The 20,386-nt window shown below is 47.7% G+C and overlaps 1 protein-coding gene across 1 annotated transcript in view; it reads left to right on the top strand.

Moving 5' to 3' along the window:
- The window catches only part of LASP1 (LIM and SH3 protein 1), a 65,352-nt gene that overhangs the window by 320 nt on the left and 44,646 nt on the right, over window positions 1-20,386 (top strand). Inside the window, exon 2 of the mRNA XM_069074302.1 lies at window positions 9,710-9,804. Within this exon, the coding sequence (XP_068930403.1) occupies window positions 9,710-9,804 (95 nt within the window). The remainder of the gene's footprint in view (window positions 1-9,709; window positions 9,805-20,386) is intronic.

Below are 20,386 nucleotides of genomic sequence, written 5' to 3'. Positions count from 1 at the left end.
GAGCGAGGTGCCACCGCCGCCAGGCTGTGCCCCCCCTCTTCCCCCCCGCCCCGGCTGCATCCCAGTGAGCCGGGCGGGGCTCAGGGAGGAGAGCGTCCGAAGCCCGGCGCCTGCCTGCAGCCTCCTCTGCGGGGTCCTGGACTAGCGGAGGGGCCGCCTCCCCCTCCTCCCCCTAGCTCGGACAATTTAAGGGGGCGGAGGTGGGGACGTGGGGTGCAGGATCTCTGCGGGGATCAGAGGGGAGGGGACCCAGGTTGGCTGGGAGCAACCCCTGCTCCAGTCGCTGGGATTCGGGATGGGGGGCGGGATACCCCATTTCTAGGGTCTCAGTGGAGGGGGACGTCCATCCCATGCCTGTCCAGGGGCCGCTCCGGGAGGCGGCGTGGGCTCGGGGATGCTGAGGCTGGGGGTGGGGAAGGGCAGGGGAGCCAGACTGTAGGACTTTTGGGGACCAGACTTGAACCCCTCATCCCCAGGCTCCCCCGGGCCCCGGGAAGGAGCCGCTCCCTCTACCGCGCTGAGCGCCAAGTAGGCGGAAGCGCCGGGTTAGGGGGAGGGGGGCGGGGCAGAGACTGGGGGGCCCCATTACACTATCCCTTTTGGGTGTCTACCCCTTCCCCCAATTTCTTGGCTGTAGGCTGGGGGCCATCGATGGAGACTGAGCACAAGGATGGGCTTACACCGAGTGTTTGTGTTTGGGAGGGGGTCCCGAGATAAGAGCCTCTAAGGAGAGGCAGACCGAAGCACCCCTCACCGTCCACCCCCAGGTTCAGAACTCCCTCTTCTTGGCTTCCTCTTACCCCCAAAGGGTAAAACCCGTAAACTAGTTGCAGCCTGGAGCAAGGGACTGTGGTTAGGCCCTTTGGATGCCCAGCTGGAGTAGATGGGGATGAGTGGAAGAATGGGGTGTGGGGGGGGGCGGTTGTCCTTAGGTGGGGTCAGGGAGCTTGGTTGTAGAACAAAGAGTGAGCTGATTGTTCAGTAGGTTGCTGGTGGGGAGGGTGTTGGGGGCCAGAACTGTTTGAGTTTAAGGGAAATCTAAGAAATTGGGGGGAAAGGTGTTGTTGAGAGAGGTGGCCTTTTGGAAATTCCTTCACACCAGGATGGGCTTTATAAAAATAACCCCCCCCCAATACCTTAGCTTGCTCATCTGATTCCCATTAGTCTGTTTTGGGGATTGGATGGGGAGGTGGAATGGTTGTGTTTCGAATTCAGGGTTCCTTCCCTGCAGTTCTTTGAGTTCTATTGAGGAAATCCAGCATGTCCCCACACTTCCCTTCCCTCCTCCACCCACCCTTCCAGGTGGTTTCCCTGGAGCCACGTCCACCTGGCGACCTTGAGACTGTCCCTTTTACTTTTGTCCTAGTCCCTTCCTTTTGGTTCCTATCTCGTCCCCTTTCCCCTCCCCCACCCCCTCCTCTCCCTTTTTCAGGCCTGAGTGTTCCGTGTATTCTCTTTTTGGCCCCAGAACTGTTCTTTGGGGGACTGGGGGAGGGGAGGGGCAGCAGGCCTGGGATTTCCAGGCCAGGTTTGTTCAGGGACTTGGGCTGATTTTTCTTTTGGAAGGCCAGGGTTAGCTCACTGGACACTTTGTCTCTTTCCCCCTTCTCTCCTCCCCCTTCCTGCTCTAACTTCCTTGCTGTCCCTGTCCTCCCAGAGTCAGAGGGTGAGGGGGTGAAGTTCTCTATTCCAACAGAACTTGCCCTTGGAGCTCTGGGGCTGTTGTTACGGTGACACCCCTGCTAGGGCCTAGAAGGAAGGGAAGCTGGGAGAAAAGAATTAATGATAGCTTGTCTTGACTTCTGCATAGGAGTGGGATAAAGGAGGGAGACTCTCTCTGTACCCCTCCATATTCTTGGTGAGTGGGTGTTTAGTTTAGTTTGGACACCCGGAGGGGCCAGTTCCAATGAGAGCTCCTGAGGCACATTATACTCTAGCCTGGCATTTGGGAGTGTGCCCTGTAGCCTTTAAAGGGGTGTATCTCCCTGGCTTCTTTCCTTCTAGGAATAGGGAACATTCATGAAGAGAGTCAGAAAGGAACAGGGTATAGTGAAAAGAGCTCTAGTTCTAGGTCAGAGAAACTGGGTTCAGATGCTGCTTTTGACAGTTACTACTGTGTGACCTTGGCACAGGCCTGGCACCTTCCTGGGGCCTTTGTTTCTTTATGTGTAAAATGAGGGGGTTGACCTAGCTGGCCAATAAGGTCCCATCTATAAATCTTCTCCTAGCGTACTTGGAGGGTGTTTTGGGGAGGGAAGGCAGGAAAGGGGTGCTAGGTCATGTCTCTTGAAGATGTGCCCACTTTATACACTGCTGTGCTGCAAGGTATTCCTGCTTCCCTGAGCCCACCTCAGCCAGTTTGGAAAAACTGAGAGTTTTAGGGAGAGTCCTTTTTGCTTGGTTAGTGGGAAGGAAGAAAAGTGAGCTCAGGAATAGGGGGTCCCAGAAGGTGCCCTGTGTTCTTCCTGGCTCATAGGTTGCCCTCCCCTGATGCTTCCTTACCTAGGCTGGAAGAGGAAGTGTAGACAGGCATTTGTTTTTGGGAAGTCTCTGTACCTCTTCTCCATCCCCCCTCCTCTCCCTTTCCTCTGTGTGACAGCACACAGCCTGTATAACTGACTCCTCCAAGTAGAAGCTGGCAAAGAGATTCCATCCTCTTACCCCAAGTACAGAGTGAGTGAACAGTTTAGGGGATCCTGGCTTCCCTAGTACCCAAGTGCAAGTTGTTTTCCCCTCCCCACTCCAAGGCCAGGCCTTGAAAGCAGCAGGACCTGAAAGCTGGTATGGAAATAAATGCCCAGCTTCAGGCTGTAACACGGTTTATGTTTTGGCTCTAACTTTCCATGTCTCTCCTTAGTAGAAGATGAGGGAAGGCCTCCTGCAAAAACCCCTATAGGTTACCATTTGGGACAGAAGAGGGTCTTTTTAGATGCATCCTTGGTTCTTTTCTCTCCTGGTGTGACATGCGACCCCTAGGAGTGTGCCTTGCACCCAGAGATCCACAAATAAGATCATTTTAAAAGGGGTGAATTTTTTTCCTTAGTTATGAGATAGGTAATTTAGTCTAGAGGCAGAGGAAAGGACAGGACGATCTCTGGAGAGGAATATTCCTCTTACTTAGGATGTTAGGAAGAAGGCTTGCCTTCCTCTGCTCCGTTTCCTTGACATACTTGGGAGAACTTTGGGGCTCTGTCCTAATCCTTATACCATGGACAGGAGTGTGGCAGAATTTGTAACACCTGGGGTGGAAGGGACCTTGTATCTTCAGTGCTCATTCCTTTTTTTCTCTTCCACCCCCAACTGATTCTTCCTCTGACTTTGCACTCAAATACTATGGAAAGCTTAAAAGAGGGAGGCACAGTTTCTTACAAGCAAGAAGAATGTGAAAAAAAGTAGAGGGAAGATTTCCCCCCCAACAATTACACCAGAGTTAGGGGCCCTTTATTCTTGAGGCCATAGTTGGGGGGGGGTGCGGTATCATCTGGGTAAGGTGTAGAGAGAGCAAGAGTTGTTCTTGGGGGTACCACTGATCTGGGGTCATTGGCTCATTTAGGACTGAGTCCACTTTAAATATTAAAGTATGGAGTAGATCCCTTCACCCCTTAATCTCTTCCCATTTTCTTTAATGTAAGAAGAGTGAGAAGAGGCCTTGTCATTTCCTGATCTGAGGCTTGGAGAATGGGCAGAGATCTGGGAGACAGGGGCATTAATCATTCATTTTAATAATCATTGTTATTGTAGTTACTGGTTGCTTAACAAAAGGGTCTGTTTGGGACAGATTTCAGTTTTTTACCAAGGTTTTCTTTGAAAGCTAAGCCATATAGGCGACTTTACTGAGGTTGAAGGCTGACTGTAGGGCCTTGGAAGGAGAAGGAAAATTTGTTTCCCAGGGCCAGTGGGAAGGGGAGGGCCAGGCCAAGCTTTGTGTGCCAGCTGTGAGTCATTGCCCAGCCAAAACAGTCTACTAGGTGCAAGGTATGTGGAAGGGGGATTCTACCATCTGGAAACTTAAGAGACCACAGAAGCCTTCTGGAGCAGGCCTTTCTCCTTCCCCCCCACTCTGCTGCAAATTATTTAATATTCTTTCTAGGGGTGCTGATGTTAATGGGGCTCAGAATAGTTGAGCCCCTGGCAGATGGGGGAAAGGGAGCAAACATTTATTCACCAACTCCTCTGTGGCAGGCACTTTAGAAATAGCCCATTTGGTAATGCCAAACCAGGCTGTACAGAAAGACTTAAGAAGCCCTGAAGTGTCCATATGTCCTTTTTATAGAGTGAGACCCTGGGTGGGGAAGAGTTGTGGGTTGAAGGGCCTATTATAGGCCTCTTGACCATTCGCTTTAGTCTGTGGAGCAGCATTTGAGTTTCTACCAAGTGAGAACCAGAAAGAAACAATGGACTCCATCTGAAGTAAGGAAGGATTTGTTTTATATTCTTAGAAGGACTTTTGCCCCCTAAGAGTCTTGGGACTCTCTTAGTTCCTGAAAGTCTGATATCCTTAAAGAAAGGGAAACTGCTTTGTTTTCTGAAGGCACTTGGGTCCTGTAGTGCTTGGAGGCCACAGGACCTTTTTGCCGCGTCCTGACCAGTTTGACGACTGTCCTAGGGTCATTCTCTCTCTGTAGCCTGGGAGCACCCTCTGAACCTCTCCCCACTCCCCCTCCAAAATCGAAAACATACTATACTCTAGACAGTTGCTGGTTTTTCCTAGTTTTTCCTTTTCTCAGATTACTTTTTTTTGGAGGGCAATTGGGGTTAAGTGACTTGCCCAAATAAGTGTGTCAAGTGTCTGAGGTTGTATTTGAACTCAGGGACTCCTGAATCCAGGGCCGATGCTCTGTTCACTGCGCCACCTAGCCGCCCCTCTCAGATTCCTTTTGGAGGTGCTGAGGTGGTCTTGGCTTTGGCCCTGACCTAGCCTCCTTCCTCTAACCAAATGGAACTAAGAAGACCCGTTAGGCTTTTTGGATTTCCTTATGGCATGGGAAAGATTTGGACTAGGAGCTTCAGCAGTATCCTCTTGCTGATTTCAGCCCCTTCATCATTTTATTAAAGTGTTCCTAAACCTGGAAACCAGGATGTCCTGCCTTCTCTGTCACTAAGTTGGGATGTCAGTGATTCCATCCCTAGCCTGGTTTATTTTTCCCTTCTGCCTTCCCTCCATCCCTCACCCTCTTATTTTCCCTGGAAACAAATTGTTCTGAACTCCTGGGTGCTCTGTTTAATGGCTGGGCATCCTGGGAGGTAGGGCTGGGGTGGAGAGAATAGCTGGGGCAAGGAGGGAAGGAGAGAGTCCCGGCCCAAAAGGCCTAGGTCACTTGGGGTGTGTGTGTGTGTGTGTGTGTGTGTGTGTGTGTGTGTGTGTGTGTGTGTGTGTGTGTGTGTGTGTGTGTGTGAAAGTGGGTCATGATCTGGATTTTGGAGAATGTTTTTCCTGGCAGGCTTGTCTTTGGAGGGGAGGAGGGGCCCCAGGCAGGGGCATTGGCAAAGACCTTTTGACTGGGTGGTGTCATAATTGGGGCATTGGGCCAATACCTCCCTCTAAGGGGGCTGGAGGGTGTTGCAAGGAAAGAGGGTGCTCTCTTCTCCAAGGGGCCTAGTTATAACCTGCCCCGTTTTTTCTTTTCTTTCTTTTTTTAATTCTGGGGAGGTAAAGAAGATGGAGAATAATTTAAGTTCTAGCATTTGTGCTAGACCCTGGGGATACAAAAACAAGAATGAAACTAGTCCCTGCCTTCAGGACACTTACAGAATGATTTTTAAGCTCCCTTTTCTTTAGAATTTATGCCTCACAAAGTATTTTCTCTGTGGCTTTACTGTTTGTGTTCTTCTGAGTTGAGATTGGTAGAGGGGAGACCCTAAAGTAATCTTGTCATTCAGTTCTTAGTTTTTTACCCTACCCATAGCCATATCCATATCCATAGGGAGACAAAGATAAAAACCAGTCCCTCCCTACTTTCCCTGAGCTCCCATTCTAATGAGGGCGATAACATGTAAATAACTAGATCATAGATGGAAGTTAATCTCTGGAGAGGAAGGCTCTAGCAACTGCTGGGTGGGGACCAAGAATCTTACCTCTCCTTGAAGGTAAGATCAGAGTTTAGTTTTGAAGGAAGCTGAGGAAACTGAGTCACAGAGGTAAGGAGTAAGAGCATTCTAGGAGGCATGGTAGACTGCACAAAGCCAGGAAAGAAGACCTTTTTTGGGAGGCAGTGGGGTTAAGTGACTTGCCTAGGGTGACATGGCTAGTAAATGGCTGAGGCTGGATTTGAACTCAAATCCTTCTGACTATCCACTGGGCCAGCCAGCTGCCTCAGAAGTCTCCTGGCTTTGGGAATCCATCTGATTTCCTTGGCTTGACAGAGCTGACCTGTGGTTATGGTGACTCCAGCCAAAGTCAGCCTCCTTAGTGGGGTGATTAGAGACATATCTGCTCCCCTGAGCCTCTCTCTGGGCCTTTTAGGAGACTAGAGATGTCTCCACTGGAGAGATTACTATGGATCTGAGAATTCTCTTCTGGAACCCTAATTCCTCCTATTAAAAAGCAAGGGCCTGTGGGGTTTTTGGGGGCGTTTCCATTTGCCTTCAGGGTATTAGTCGACTGCCTGGAGTGTCTCTTGGGAATGACTCTGGAGGAAGGGGAGCTATGGTAGCCAGAATTGGCAAACTGAAGGTTTGGCTTTAGGCCCACCTCTTTAGCTGGGCTTCTTCCCCCTCCTCCCCAGGGAAGAAGGGCCATAAAATGTGAGGGGACTGTTTTAGTCTAACCTCCTAATTTAGTTCAGCCTTTTTAAATTTTCCTTAGGAGGAAACTGATGCTCAAGGCAAGGGAGCTCAGTGGAAGAACTGAGTCCTAGATTTCCTGATTCCCAATGGGAGGGGGAAGGGAGAGACCTTACTTGTATAAGGGCCAGGAGCCCAAAGATCCAAACGACGCCCCCATGTTGGCCATGAAGTAGAGAAAGATAATGGTGGATTTACATCTCCTTTGTGTCTGGTTGGACTCCCTCTCCAGCCAGGAATTTCAACTCAGTTACATTGTTCCAGCCTTTGCAACTCTTGTCGGCCTCCCCAACAGCCCTTCCTCAGTTCCCTCTCCCCTTCTTGTCCTTGGTGTCCCTGATCCAGATCCTCCACAATAGATGTGGGAACCAGGGCAGGGTGAGATGCCTCCAGGAGACTCTGTTAGAGGCTGATTCCGGAGGGATGGGGGAGGAGGGATGAGATAGGGGTGGCCAGTGGGAGGAAGTTTGGTATTGATGTAGTATGTGAGAGCAGGGAAGGACCGCAGACCATTTTAGTCCAACCCTAATGTTCAGATGAGACAAACTGAGAACAACAAAAAAAGTGAGTTGTTTCAATGTCCTTAATACCTTCTCCCTGAGATTATTTCCAGTTTGTCCTGTACCTATCTTGAGTGTATGTTGTGCCCACCCTCAGGCCCCATTAGATTGTGAGTTCCTTGAGCCTTTTTGACTTAATTTGTATCTCTAGCACTTGGCACATTTTTGTTGTTCGGAGTGTTGGGCTCTTCATGATCCTGTGGACCATGTATCTGTGAGGTTTTCTTGGCAAAGATACTAGAGTGGTTTGCCATTTTCTTCTTCAGTGGATGTTTAAGTGACTTGCCCAGGGTCACCTTGCTAGTAGGTATCTGGCCTCAGACCCTTGATGACCCTGGCAAGCCACTTACTCCATTTTGCCTCAGTTTGCTCATCTGTGAAATGAGCTGGAGAAGGAAATAGAGGGTTGCATGTGACCTTGAGGCTGAATGTTCCCCAGTTCTGGTCTAGGCTCTTCCTCCCTAGCTCTCACCTGACCTACCCTCACCTATATTCTGTCCCCTGGGACTCTTTGGCAAACCTGGCTCTGGCACTGAGGACTTTTTCCTGTCCCTGGTGTTCTGTATATTAGACTTTGTGACCTGGACCAGGATACAAGAATGCCCCTGTCTTCTGACAGGGCTGGTCACTGCTTTTCCTTTTTGGGCCTGGTCCAGGAGAAAGAAGCTGCCCCTTCCCTCCCTACCAGTTGCTTCTTAGCAACTGAGCCTTTAGCTTTGCATAAACAATTAGTTCCTGAAGGCCCTGTGGCACTTGGATGGGCTGGGGGTGGAGAGCTACTGGTGGGGGATTGGCCTATCCTTCAGGGGGCCAGTCTTGCTGAAAAGTATCTGGGCTTAAAAAGTGTTTGGAAATGCTGCTTTGTCCTCCCTTCTCCCCACCCTATCCCCCTCAGCTCCCAGGCATTTATTTTGTGCTCTGATTTGTAGTAGTCAGGAGACCAGGCACTGCCATCCATTGATTATTGTGAACCTTGGTCAGGCTGCTGTTTCTCTCTGGGCCTCAGTTTCCTCTTCCGTGTTGTTGTTCAGTTATTTCAGTCTTGTCTGACTCTCTGTGACCCCATTTGGGGATTTCTTGGCAGAGATACAGGAGTGGTTTGCCATTTCCTTCTCCAGCTCATTTTACAGATGAGGAAACTGAGTCAGAGAGGGTTAAGTGGCCCCATTTGGTGTTTTCTTGGCAAAGATACTGGAGTGGTTTGCCATTTCCTTCCTCCCTTTCAGAAACTGAGGCAGACAAGGTTAAGTGACTTGCCCAGGGTCACATAGTAAGTATCCAAGGCTGAATTTGAACTCTGGTCTTCCTCCTCTATAACATTAGACTAATAGGATCCTTTCCAGAGTTTAACTTTCCCATGAGTCTATTCTGAATAGAAGGGTGCATAAGACCATTCTCTTGGTGAGCCTCCCCTTCCCTCGGGAGCTGATTACCTAAGTATGTTTCACCCTTCTTTTACCATTTGGCAGCTCTAATGGATAAATTCTGGAGGGGGGTTTTTAGTTCTTACTGGCAAATGTGTGAATTGCTTTGGCTATATAAATGGGAGTGTGAATGTACTTGGCAGTGATAGTCTCCCTAATGTAGAATTCCCTGCCATGTCTTCCAGCCTGCTCAGGTGTGGCAGATTGGGAAGCCCACTGCTTCCAACTGCTTGTTTCCTGTCTTTAGGACAGATTTAGGACTGGAAGAGACCTTTGAAAGACCATCTAGGCCAGGGGTCTGGGAACATGTTTTCTAATGTCTTGATGTCTGTATTGCTATATAATTGCTTTTCTTTGTAGTACTATATGTTTTATTAAAAAGATCATTCCTCAATCATTTAATTATTTATAGATAATTCATACATTAATTGTATAGTAATCATTTATTATAATTAACATATTAATTATGCATCAATTAATTATATATTTAATTATTCTTTAAAAAGATTATTCCAAGAAGGGGTCTCTAAGGGTTCACCAGACTGCCAAAGGACCCATGACACAAAAAAATGGCTAAGGTCTCCTGGATTTAGTTCATTGCTTTCCATGTTGCAGAGGAGGCATTTGAGACCCAGAGAGAAGAAGCATCTTGCCTGTGGGCACACAGCAGTCTGGACTTGAACCCAGTCCCAGTGCTGTAGGCTGCCAGCAGGGAGGAGACCCTCAGGGTATACCTGTTGCTCTTTTCCACAGAAAGCAACAAAACCCCAGGCCAGCGGGTCTGTTCAGGGCACTCTTTCCCAACCAGTAAATGGAAGCAAGGCCTTTGTGCCCTGGCAGTGGTTTTGATTTTTGGGTAAGGGAGAAGAGTACCTTCTCCTAGGGAGGTGTTCTCTGGGCATTCAGAGTTTTGATTCAGCCTGTCTTTCTCCTTGCCCACAGTACTGGCACAAAGCATGCTTTCACTGTGAGACCTGCAAAATGACACTGAACATGAAGAACTACAAGGGCTATGAGAAGAAACCCTACTGTAATGCGTGAGTTCAGGGCTCTAGGGGTGTGAGTGGGAGTGGGGCAAGAGGGAGAGAGAAGGGGGCTAAAGAGGGGGGAGGGGGGGGAGAGGGAGGAGAGAGGGGGAGATAAAAAGAGGAAGAGAGGGAGGAGGAAAAAAAGGGGAAAGAGGGAGGGAGAGAGAGAGGAAGAGAGGAGAAAGAAATAGGGGGAGAAAAAAGAGGAAAGAGGGATGGAGGGAAAGAAGGGGAGGAGAGAAAGGAAGAGAGGAGAAAGAAAAATAGGGAGAGGGGGAGAAAAAAGGAAAGAGGGATGGAGGGAAAGAAGGGGAGGAGAGTAAGGAAGAGAGGAGAAAGAGAAAAATAGGGAGAAGGGGAGAAAAAAGAGGAAAGAGAGATGGAGGGAAAGAAAAGGAAGAGAGGGAGGGAGGGAGGGAGGGAGAGAAGGGGAAGAAAGAGAGTGACAAGAGACTGAAATCACATAGACATGTTTTGGACTATGTGTCTGAGCACAGTGATATTTCTGATTGAGTGTTTTCCAGGGACATTTCTGGAGGAGAGGGAGGGTGTGTGTCTGTCTGTCTGTGTCTGTGTGTGTGGCTTCCAACTCAGTTCTCCTTCCTTTTACCCTTTTCCTTTACTCTGTCCCTCAGTTTCCTCTTCTTACCTCTGCTTTTCTCCCTCTGATATACACAGACTCCTGTGGCCTGAAATATCTTACACAAACCTCCTCCATTTCAGAAAAATCCCTTCCATGTTTCTACCCCTCCATCCTCCTGACTGCACTCTACAAACTCCTGATTCCTGGTAGCCTGTGTTGCTACCCAACACCACTCTTTTGCCTCTACTCCCTCTCACTGGTGAACTGGACCCATCACTCTCCTGGAACCAATGACTACTACATCTGAGGAGGAGAGAAGTCTGTCCGGGGAGGGCTGACTTCATCAGGAGAAAAAGAAGGAGAAAGAGAGACAGAGACAGAGAGAGTGAGGGAGAGAGAATGTGTTTTTCCTGCGGGTGGCTTGGCAGCTGTTATTCAAGTCTTACATGTGGAGGAAGAGCCCTTCTCCCTCCTTCCCTCTCTTTTTGCTGACCTGTTATCATTGCAGTACAGTAGAGAGAATCCTGGATTTGGAGGCAGAGGACGGATGTGTGTCACCCCTGGGTCACTCCAGCTCTGACTCTTGGTCATGTCACTTCCCATCTACCAGCTTCAGTTTTTCTCCTGGGTAAAAACAAGGAGTCAGGACTAGATGATCTCAAAGTGTATTTCCAGCTCAAACTTTCTGATCTGATCATTCTTTTTGGCTTTGGGTCTATAATGAGGGCTGTTTACTCAGCAAGCCCTATCTGTATGCTGGGTATTGGGGTAGGTTCTGGGGTTACGAAAGGCAGAAATGGGATCATACCCTCAAGGAGTTCATGTTCTGTTGTGTGTTTGGGGAAAACCAGTAGGTAGATACACATAAAAGTCCATAAAAGTCTATGCCACACACATTTGTATACACATTATATGCATATATACACACAATGCATTCATACACATGTATGCATAGAAATGCATGTATACACCTACTTACACATACATATATACATACACACACCTATAGTAACCAAGTGTGGTGGTAAATCCCTGTGATCTCTGCTCCTGGGGAGGCTGAGGCCTGTGGATTCTTTGAGTTCAGGCATTCACAGCTGCAGTTGGAGGAAAGCCATTCAGATGTCCTTACTAAATATAGCACCACTATGGTGAGCCCCCAGACTACTGGACTTCTGGAGGAGGGGTGAACTAGCCCAGGTCAGAAAAATGGAGCAAGTTAAAGTTTCCGTTTTCATGACCATTAGTGGCCAGATGTACTTCCTGCCTAGATGAGATCAAGAAAACCAGACTCAAAATATACAGTAAATGAATGTTGTAGGTCCCCCACCCCCTTGGAGATGAAGAAGTACCTTACTTGGCATGTGCACACCTTCCCATTATTACCAAAGCAGTTATCTAGGGCAGAGGTGTCAAATGGCCAAGCTACATTTCGCCCACAACCCTCCCATGCCACAGGAACTAGATTAAACTATAATTGGGAAATACATTGCAAAAATCAATAAAAATACAATAAAACATAGATGATACTAAGAGGTGGTTTTTTCTAAGTCACCATGCAACCTTCTGAGATCCTTATGCAGGTTAGTAGTCCCCATTTCTGTTTGAATTTGACACCAGTGATCTAAGGCATAATCCGGGAGAAAATACGATATTGGGTTTTGATGGTTGTTCCACAATTTGCTAGCCATGTGATCCTGGACAAGTCTTATCATATCTCCACACCTATTTCCTCATCTGTAAAATGGATACATACTAGGGGTTTTTTCTCTACTTGGCAAGCTTATTGTGAGACAAGTACTTTGTAAACACAGGGATGGAGGGGGGGGGAGGTGTTAATAGAATCTGAATTGTTATTTTGTATTAGATTTCTTTCTCCTTTCCATAATTTTCTTTTTTCTGGAGGACTAACAGATTTTTTTAAAATGGCTCAGTGGGTGGGTAGAGGTTACTTCTTGATGATTAAGTCTTTAAGAAAACCCTCCACAGCTCTGTTTCTCCAATTTCTTTGGAAGGTGATTTGGAATTCTGGGGTTCTCCCTTGCTGAGAACCCAAAAAGGAAAGAGGGGTGGGGCTCAGGGTATTCTAGACTGACTAGTCCTGGGAGAGATATGTCCAGTTGATCCTTTTTTCTTTATTTTTTTGCCTTTTTTGAGGGCAATTGGGGTTAAGTAACTTGCCCAAGGTTACACAGCTAGTTTTTTTTTTTTGTGTGGGTATTAAGTGTCTGAGGCCAGAACCGAACTCGGCCAGCACTTTACTCACTGTGCCACCTAGCCACCCCTGGGCCTTTTTTCTTGGCTGGAAATCATCCAGTCCCAATTTTGGGGAAAGAAGTCCCAGTTCAGTTCAACTTGGCAAACTTATCCAGCAAGGCCCTATCCCGGGTTGTTGGGGAGTCATGGGAGTGAGGACCAGATCTGTGTTTTCATGGGTGTGGAGAAGTCACCTCCACTAGTACAGGTTGTCAAGTCATCTATAAAATATAATTTTAGAGTTTCTTAAGCTCTAGGAATTGTGTTTAACTAGGATTTGGGAGGAGGGAAAAGGGGTATGTCTTCTTTCCCTCATTCTGCTATACTGGGGTTAAGTGACTTGCCTATGGCCACATAGCTAATATGTGTGAGACAAAACCCCATGCCTAGGTTTTCCTGATTAAAAGCAAACTACCCTGTAGAGACAAAAAGATGAGTTAGTCTCTGTCCTTAGGAGTTTACCTTCTCTTGAATGGTACCCTTCTTGGGGTGAGGTGGGAGTGAGGACCAGTCATTCCATAGTCTTCACCCATTCATTAGCTTGGGCCCAGCACCCTTTCCTATCACAGGATTTAAATCTAAAGGCTTATTGTAGGCAAAGTCTAGAATGTACTTAGGAGAGGTGGTGAGGACTTGTGGGGGGGGTGGAATCCATAGTTCTAAATTGTTTCTCCATTTAATTTCTGGAGATTAAAATTCCTTTCTGATGATTGGGGGCTAGAAAGGGGGAGGGGCAGACTCCCCCCCCCCAAAAAAAACTGTCCTTATTCTTCTTTCCTAATAAGCCTCTTCTTTTCCATTCTCCCCCCCCCCCCAAAGGAAATGGGACATTCTTCACATTCTTAAGGGCTCACACAAGTCTAGTAGAGGCTCTGGTTTTCTGTAGTTTCCTCCCAGCATGGGGGTGGGGTGGGGTGGGGTGGGGGTAGAAAGAGGGCAGTTAACTCCTCAGTGACTGGATGTTTTTTGTCTGATTGAGATCCTGGCTGGAATAGTCTCTGAACTCCTCTCCTGACAATGTCTTACTCTGTACTCAGTCCTCTGAGGATTCTCCCCTAGTTAAGAACTCTTTGGGCCTTGATGGTCGATGGCCCCACTATGCTAGCATCGGGCCCTGGAGGATGCTGAAATGTTGGTGCGTGCTCAGCCTGTGATGATGGTGGGGTTTGGGGGAGGAGGAAGACAAGAACCCATTCCATTTCCTTAGATGAATCCTGTAACCCAACAGAGCACAGAGGTCTCTTGTCTCACCCTTGGCTCTGGGCCAGCAAAGCAAGCTTTTCTTCTCTTCTTCTTCCTTTTTCCATGGCCCTGGGTAGAGGAAGGGAACCACCTTGCAGTTCTTAATCCAATCAGCTGATTCTGTCCCATTCAGGAAGGAAGCCCTATTATCCTAATTCTTTTAGCTCTGATTCTGTATGTCTCAGGGTGCCAGAAACTTAAACCATTATTCTCTTTTGTCTCTTGTCTTCTCTTTCCCCTCCAAAAAAACAAAACAGAACTTAACTCTTTGCTACAGGTGCTTCAGGTGCCTTTGGTCTTATGTTTATTCCGAGAGCCTTTGGTACCAGGGGCTTCAGCTCTGCAGTTTTTTCTGTACTCCCTCCTCCTTCCTTCCCTTCCAGGGGTTGGGGATATGAACCATCTTTCCCTACCCTATAACCCCTCTCCCAGTTTGCCAAGGTAGTCTGGCATCTAGCATTGTTTGTGGGGTGGAGCAGGCACTTTGCTAATTTTGAGACCCTTCTGACTCTTCAGCTGGTTTCCCAGATGCTGCTCCCTCATCCACAAGAAGGTATTTTCTTCCGCTGGGCCCTGTTGTCTGTTGGGAGACCTTTTTTTTTTTTTAACTGTCCCTGTTTCCACCCCCAACTGAAGCTCCCTGGGAACTGGAGCTGTATGCTTTCCTAGGATTGTGAATTTAAAGGCCAGAAAGGAACTCCAGTCATTTATTCCAGTCTCTTTATCTTACAGAGTAGGAAATGAGGCCCAGATAGGGCGAGTTAACTTGTTCAAAGTCATACAGGTAGCAAACAGGATTTAATTCCAGATCCTCCAACTTCAGAACTTACTGCTTTTTCACTGTGCTGCTCTGGGAGGAAGCCTACCCCCTCTTTTGTCCACTTGCCAGGATTCTGACTCCAGAACCCTTCTGTCTCTGGTTCATTTGGTCCAAGTACAGGCTGTCATCTTTCCCCCTGTTTTCCTACTCCCACCCCCTTAGGGGGAAGAAGCAGCAGTGACTCCATTGTTTCCTTTTGCTCAGACCACAGACCTTTAGGATCTTGGGAGGGCTTGGGAGTTCAGCCCAATGACCTGCTTTTCCCATTCTGGGCAGAGCTTGACAGCTTACGTAAAATCAACCTTGTGCCAAACCCGAGGGCAAGCAGACATAGTTCCTCAGTGTAGCTTGTCTGTAGGAGTGGGACTTGTCCCACCCTAGTGTCTTGGGAGTGAAGAGTTGAATGGATAGAAGGATTCCCTGGCCAGGCTCCCAGGGCTGAGATGAGCCCAGATCTTTGAAGAGGAGCTATTGGAGGTGGGGGTTGGTGGGAAGTAGCTGGAAGTGAGTAGCTCTTTCTTTCTCCCATTGGCTTCACAAGCTTGGGATGTGGCTTCTGGAAAATGTCTCAATCGACAAAAAGGCGTCTTCAGTTTCTGTGAATTTAGGGGGGGAAAGAAACCAAATTGGCAGCATTGGTTCTCCGCCAATAGTGAGCGTCCCTAGGCCCTGAGACTTCCCGTCTGGTGATGGCACTACACAAATACAAGCTTGAGAACACACACACACATGCTTGTGTTCACAGAGGAGGTGGGGGATGGGTGTGTGTATGGGGGTAAACTTGATGTAGACTATATTGGAAGAGAAGCCTAGTGCTTGTACTCACACCAGATCTTATCACTCCCAGAGGTGTAAGACACACATCCTTGTACACACAGGCATGTAGCTGGCTTACTATACCTAGGCTTATAGAAAGGGGGCCCTGAAAAATTTGTGTCAATATAAATTTTTGGTAAATAGGACTGTATTTTAAATATATCAGGGCAGGGGAAGACAGGCTCTAAAGAAGCCTTTAGTAAATCTTTCCCTAAAGCAGAGAACCTTTTATAATGTGAACAAATAGACCCCTCTCCCCTTCCCCCAAGCTATTCATCCTGCAGGCATTCTGTATACTGAGTTTTCTTAAGGGGAGGCGCACCTTCACATAGGCCCTCTCTGAGTCCTTTTGCAAATGGGGTATCAACTTACCCTAGTTTGTCACAGGCCCAGAAGCAAGCTGTCATTGGGGGTGGGGAAGGAGCAGTAGAATGGGCTTGTGCTTTCCTCCTCTGCTTTGCCCATAAATAATTGGAAAAGGAGATGGTCTGAAGCTTTGGGAGACTTTGCTGGGTCAAAAGACCTAGTGGGTGGGGCAAGGGGAACTTGGAGGGATTGTGGTACGGTGGAAAGAGGGGCTAGATTAAAGGAGTAAGATGGGTGTCAGTTTCTTTCTCTGGAAAATGGGAATAACAGCACTTACCTGCCATGGTTTTTGGAAAACTCAAATGAAACCATGGGAAAAGTGCTTGGCAGACATTTAGGGGCTATATAAATGTGAACTGTTTTTTTTTATCAACCCTGATTTTGCTATTAATAATAGCTAACTACCTCAGTGACCTTTTTGGGCAAGTCATTTCACTTTTCTTATCTAAAATGAGGAGGGGGTTGGAGGCTGAGCCCTGAGCTCTAAATTCATAAATCCTATTAACTTGGAAAAAGGGAAACAGTCCTAGGGGCCCACAGATTTCAGGGGAATAGAATGAACTAGGACTTAGGAAACCTGGATTCTAGTTGTGGCTTTGCCACTGACTAGTTTTGTGATTCAATTTTCTCACCTCCAAAATGGCCTGAACCCAATCCAGACCTGATACTTAGTGCCTCCAAGAAACAAACACACTCTCCCTATGGGAGAAAGGCAAACCAAAGGGAGAGGTGAGGGAAAGAGGGGGTGCTGGCTTGGGAGGAAAGGCTCCATTTGGGAGGTAGGTGGGGCAGCCATTCTTTTTTGAAGAAGCAGTCTCTGCTTGCCTATCCCCGTTTGTCTGTTCCTGATTTCTAAGAAACTCAGCTTTTTTTAGTTGGTGTGTTCTGGGCGAATCTAAATAGATTCAGAGGAGGAATGCAGCAAGTTTTGCTAAAGAGGGTTGGGAACTCACTGAACATAGAGTGGGAGATGAAAGTTAGAGGCTCCCCGGGGAAGTCTTGACCTGCCCAATATCACAGAGGTAGCATCAGAATGGAATCTGTGTCCTTGGACTCTGGAAGTTAGCAAGCAGGCCTACGCTGTTTCCTGATCTGTCCTTCCCTCTCAGTCTTCTCCCTCTCATCCAAACATCTTTCCTGGGGGATCATGATTTAGCTCTTCTGTGTTCCATCCCAAAACTTTTCTGTTTTTAGACAGTGTGACTGAAGAGGCTTAAGGGGGTGAAGCTTTGACTGGGAAATGTCTGACCTTGATTGGAAGCTATAACTCAGGGCTGCTGGCCTTCTTAGAGCTGGGGGGTTAGTGAGGGATTTATGTCGTGGGATGGCAAGCTCATAAAAAGCTAATTAGCATAGCTTCCCAAAATGCCACACACCCAGAGAGTCAGATTTTTTCAAGTAGAAGTGACTTTGAGAGTTTGTTCAGCCAGTTCTAATTACAGTTATCCCTTACACATCATAGGGTTAGGGGTATAGTGCCCCCGTGATCTGGAAAATCCATATAAAATTTTTTATCTTCCCTTTGTACCAGAGAAGAAGAAATTGTATATATTTATGGTGTTAAAAATAAAATATGTTTATATTATAAATTACTATACATATATTTTATGCATTTCTGAGTTTCTAAACTTTTTATGTGTCATCTGCTGGCCTTTGCATGTTGTTTGTGGCTTCTGCAAAACTTCAAAATTCCCATTTAATTTTGTATGACCCATGACATCAAAATCACAATGGGGAAAGTCTTGATGTGGAAGGGATAACTGTAGACTAGTTCTTCACTAGTATCTGTGCATTTGTTCCTTTAAAATTTTTCATATTTCAATTTAAAATTTAATGTGTTTTCTTTTGTAATTCTTTGTATCTCATGTTATTTCATGTATTTAAAACCATTCTGAAAAGGAGGTATGTAGGATCAACCAGGTTTCCAAAAGAGGGGTCTGGAATTAAAGCCTCCTGGATAAGAACCATCTCCCCTCCAGCCAGCTAAAGGCTAACCAGGCTTCTTTTTGCCTTGTTCTTCCCCATGGGGGGTTCACCTTCTTGTGGCTTCCCATTCCTGAGGTCCAGGAAGTTCTTGGCCTCTATGCTTCATCCCTGCTACTGCATTGTAGCTAAAATGTCCCCCTCAGTGGACCAGAAAGTGAGGAATGACTTCCAGGAACAGGGTCAGACTCCCTGCCTCCTCAGCACTTTTTTTCAGGGGGTGATTCTAGGAATGGGCAACTTCTGGAGTCAGGATGTAGAGGTTGTAGGCTATTTGAGGGCCCTGGGTTATTTCCTTTGTTTATTTTTCCTGAGTGGTTAGCAGTACCATTTTCTTGGGTCTGAAAAAAACAGGCCTGCAGTTTTTGAAGGGGCCAGACTCAGTGGGAAAGGGAGCTCACAATGGTTGAGGGAATTGGGGAGGGAGGATTGAGGCTTATATCCCCATTGGTTCCCCTTGGCCTTGTTGCTTTTCCAGTCTTAGAAGCTAGCCTTTGGAAAGAAGGGGGAAAGGGAGACTGCTAGCTTCTTTAGATCCAGGCTCCAGTGAAGAGAGAATAGTTTTCCCATCCACTCTAGGCTGCACCATGTCCATCTGTGGGTGAGAGACTGGCCCTTTTCTCTAGGTCCTCTGAATAGAGCTTCCCAGGTTAGCCCCTTCTTTGTCTGCTACTCTAGGTAGATTGTAAAATAGGGAGAGAGGAGGTCTCCCTCCAGAGAAAGTGGCTGAAATTGTTCCCTCCTCAGAAGGCAAAGGGACCTGTGCCAGTGGGTTGGTGGTAGAGGATTGGGGTGGGGAAAGCCTATGCTATTGACCCCCCATTTCTGGGAGATGGCTGCAATGGCCCTGGATATTCCCCCCTGCCCCCAGAGGTGAACGTGAAAGATGTGAGATGGTGGTAAGAGAGAATTGTAGGGGTGGGAAGTGCTGGGTGCACCTGCTGAATGCCTGAATGTGCTGACATTGTCCTTGCCACTGTCACCTTAATCCGTGCCTTGGCTCTTACTGTTGCTGATAGCAACAGCTGTCACACCACAGGGCCCCAGTTGCCTGTCTGTCTCTGTCTCTTGACAGAGAGGGAATAGCTCTGTCTTGGTTCTTGCCTTGTAAATGCTGGGTTTTTCCTCCCCTTGGGGTTTCCGCCAGGCTTTCCTTGCCTTAGGACCTTAGCTTGCCCCACCCTTGGTCTGCCTGCCTCCCTTGGGGGTGACTAGAGAATGATGACGATAATGCTGGTTGTGAGATTAGAGAGACACTTCATGGTGAGGTGCCAACTACTTGGAAAATGATTTGGATTTAGGAGAAGAGAGTCAAAGCTCCCTCTACGTGGGCTTTCAGATGAGAACAGAAAAGATTTACAGGAACTGGAAGGGACCTTGGAGACTATCTCTCCCACTTTTGTAGATGAGGAAACGGAAGCCCAGACAGAAATGACCTGCCCAGGGTCTCAGTACAAACCAAGAGGACTCCAGCCTGGGGCTCCATTTTCCAAGTCTCTTTTCCAGTATAGCACTCTGCCCTTACTTATCACCCAAGCAAGCCTAAAGCTGGAAGTTAGGAGGTTTAGGTCCTTCTATCCTTCCTTACTTTCCTCATCTGGTGATCAGTAGGAAAGCTTCTCTCTTTGAGGAGCTGAGGGATATGAGAGAGATAGATAGGTGTGGGGGAAAGGCAACCTTAAGATGGAAGAGGAAAGTATATTAGGGATTTCTGAGCTCCCACTTCAGAGTAGGAACAAAATGGGGGTGGGAAGCAGAAAGTCTTAAGGACTTGAATAAATTTCATGCCTCTCCAGGTTACTAGGCTGATCACTCCACACTCTTCACCCCACAAAAGTATATTTAGAGTAATTGTGCGCCTGCTCCTTCACTGCCCCAACCTGGCCCATGCTCTCTACCCCAAGGTAGGGCGAGGTGAGCCTCTATCCAGAGGCAATAGGTATCTGTCTGGAAGATCACATCACATCAGAAGAGACACATGGGCACAGGGCAGGTGCTGACATGGGACCAGGTTGTCTCATCTTCCATTCTCGGGCTTTCCCTCTCCCTGAACTTCTTTGGCTTTGTAACTTCTTGTGTTTGCTATCTCTGCCTGCTTTCTGTTTCTGTTCAGTTGTCTGAGGCCATTCAGGCCTCCCCTGCCGGAAAACTCTCCCCCTTTCCTTTGCTGCCAATGCATGTTTGCTGGTGCTCCGTTCTGCCTGGAGCTGGGGATGAGGTTGCCATGGCAACCCAAGGAGCAGAGAACCAGGAGGGGGGAGGGGAAAGGAAGGGAGAGCCCTGTATGTCTCACCAGTGGTGGTTCTGGTGGTAGTGGAGCAGATTGTGCCTACCAGCAGTCCTGAGTGTCTGCTTTTCCTCCCCCACCCCTTTCTGAAAAGGGGTGGGACGCAGGATGAGGTTGGCAGTGTTGAGGGTGAGTGAGCAAGATTGGTGTCTCTGGCCTTCTCTCCAGTTGAACCAAGTTAATCTGATGTGGGACTAAAATTCCCACTCTTTAGATTAACCTCTGTTGGCATGAAAGCTGG

Source organism: Petaurus breviceps, unplaced genomic scaffold (assembly GCF_028583685.1).
Source record: "Petaurus breviceps papuanus isolate PSGF00001 unplaced genomic scaffold, PetGlider_PUasm1.0 90887, whole genome shotgun sequence".
In the NCBI taxonomy this organism is placed as follows: Eukaryota; Metazoa; Chordata; class Mammalia; order Diprotodontia; family Petauridae; genus Petaurus; species Petaurus breviceps.
The sequence above is the reverse complement of the archived record's forward strand: the minus strand, read 5'-3'. Positions and strand labels throughout refer to the sequence as shown.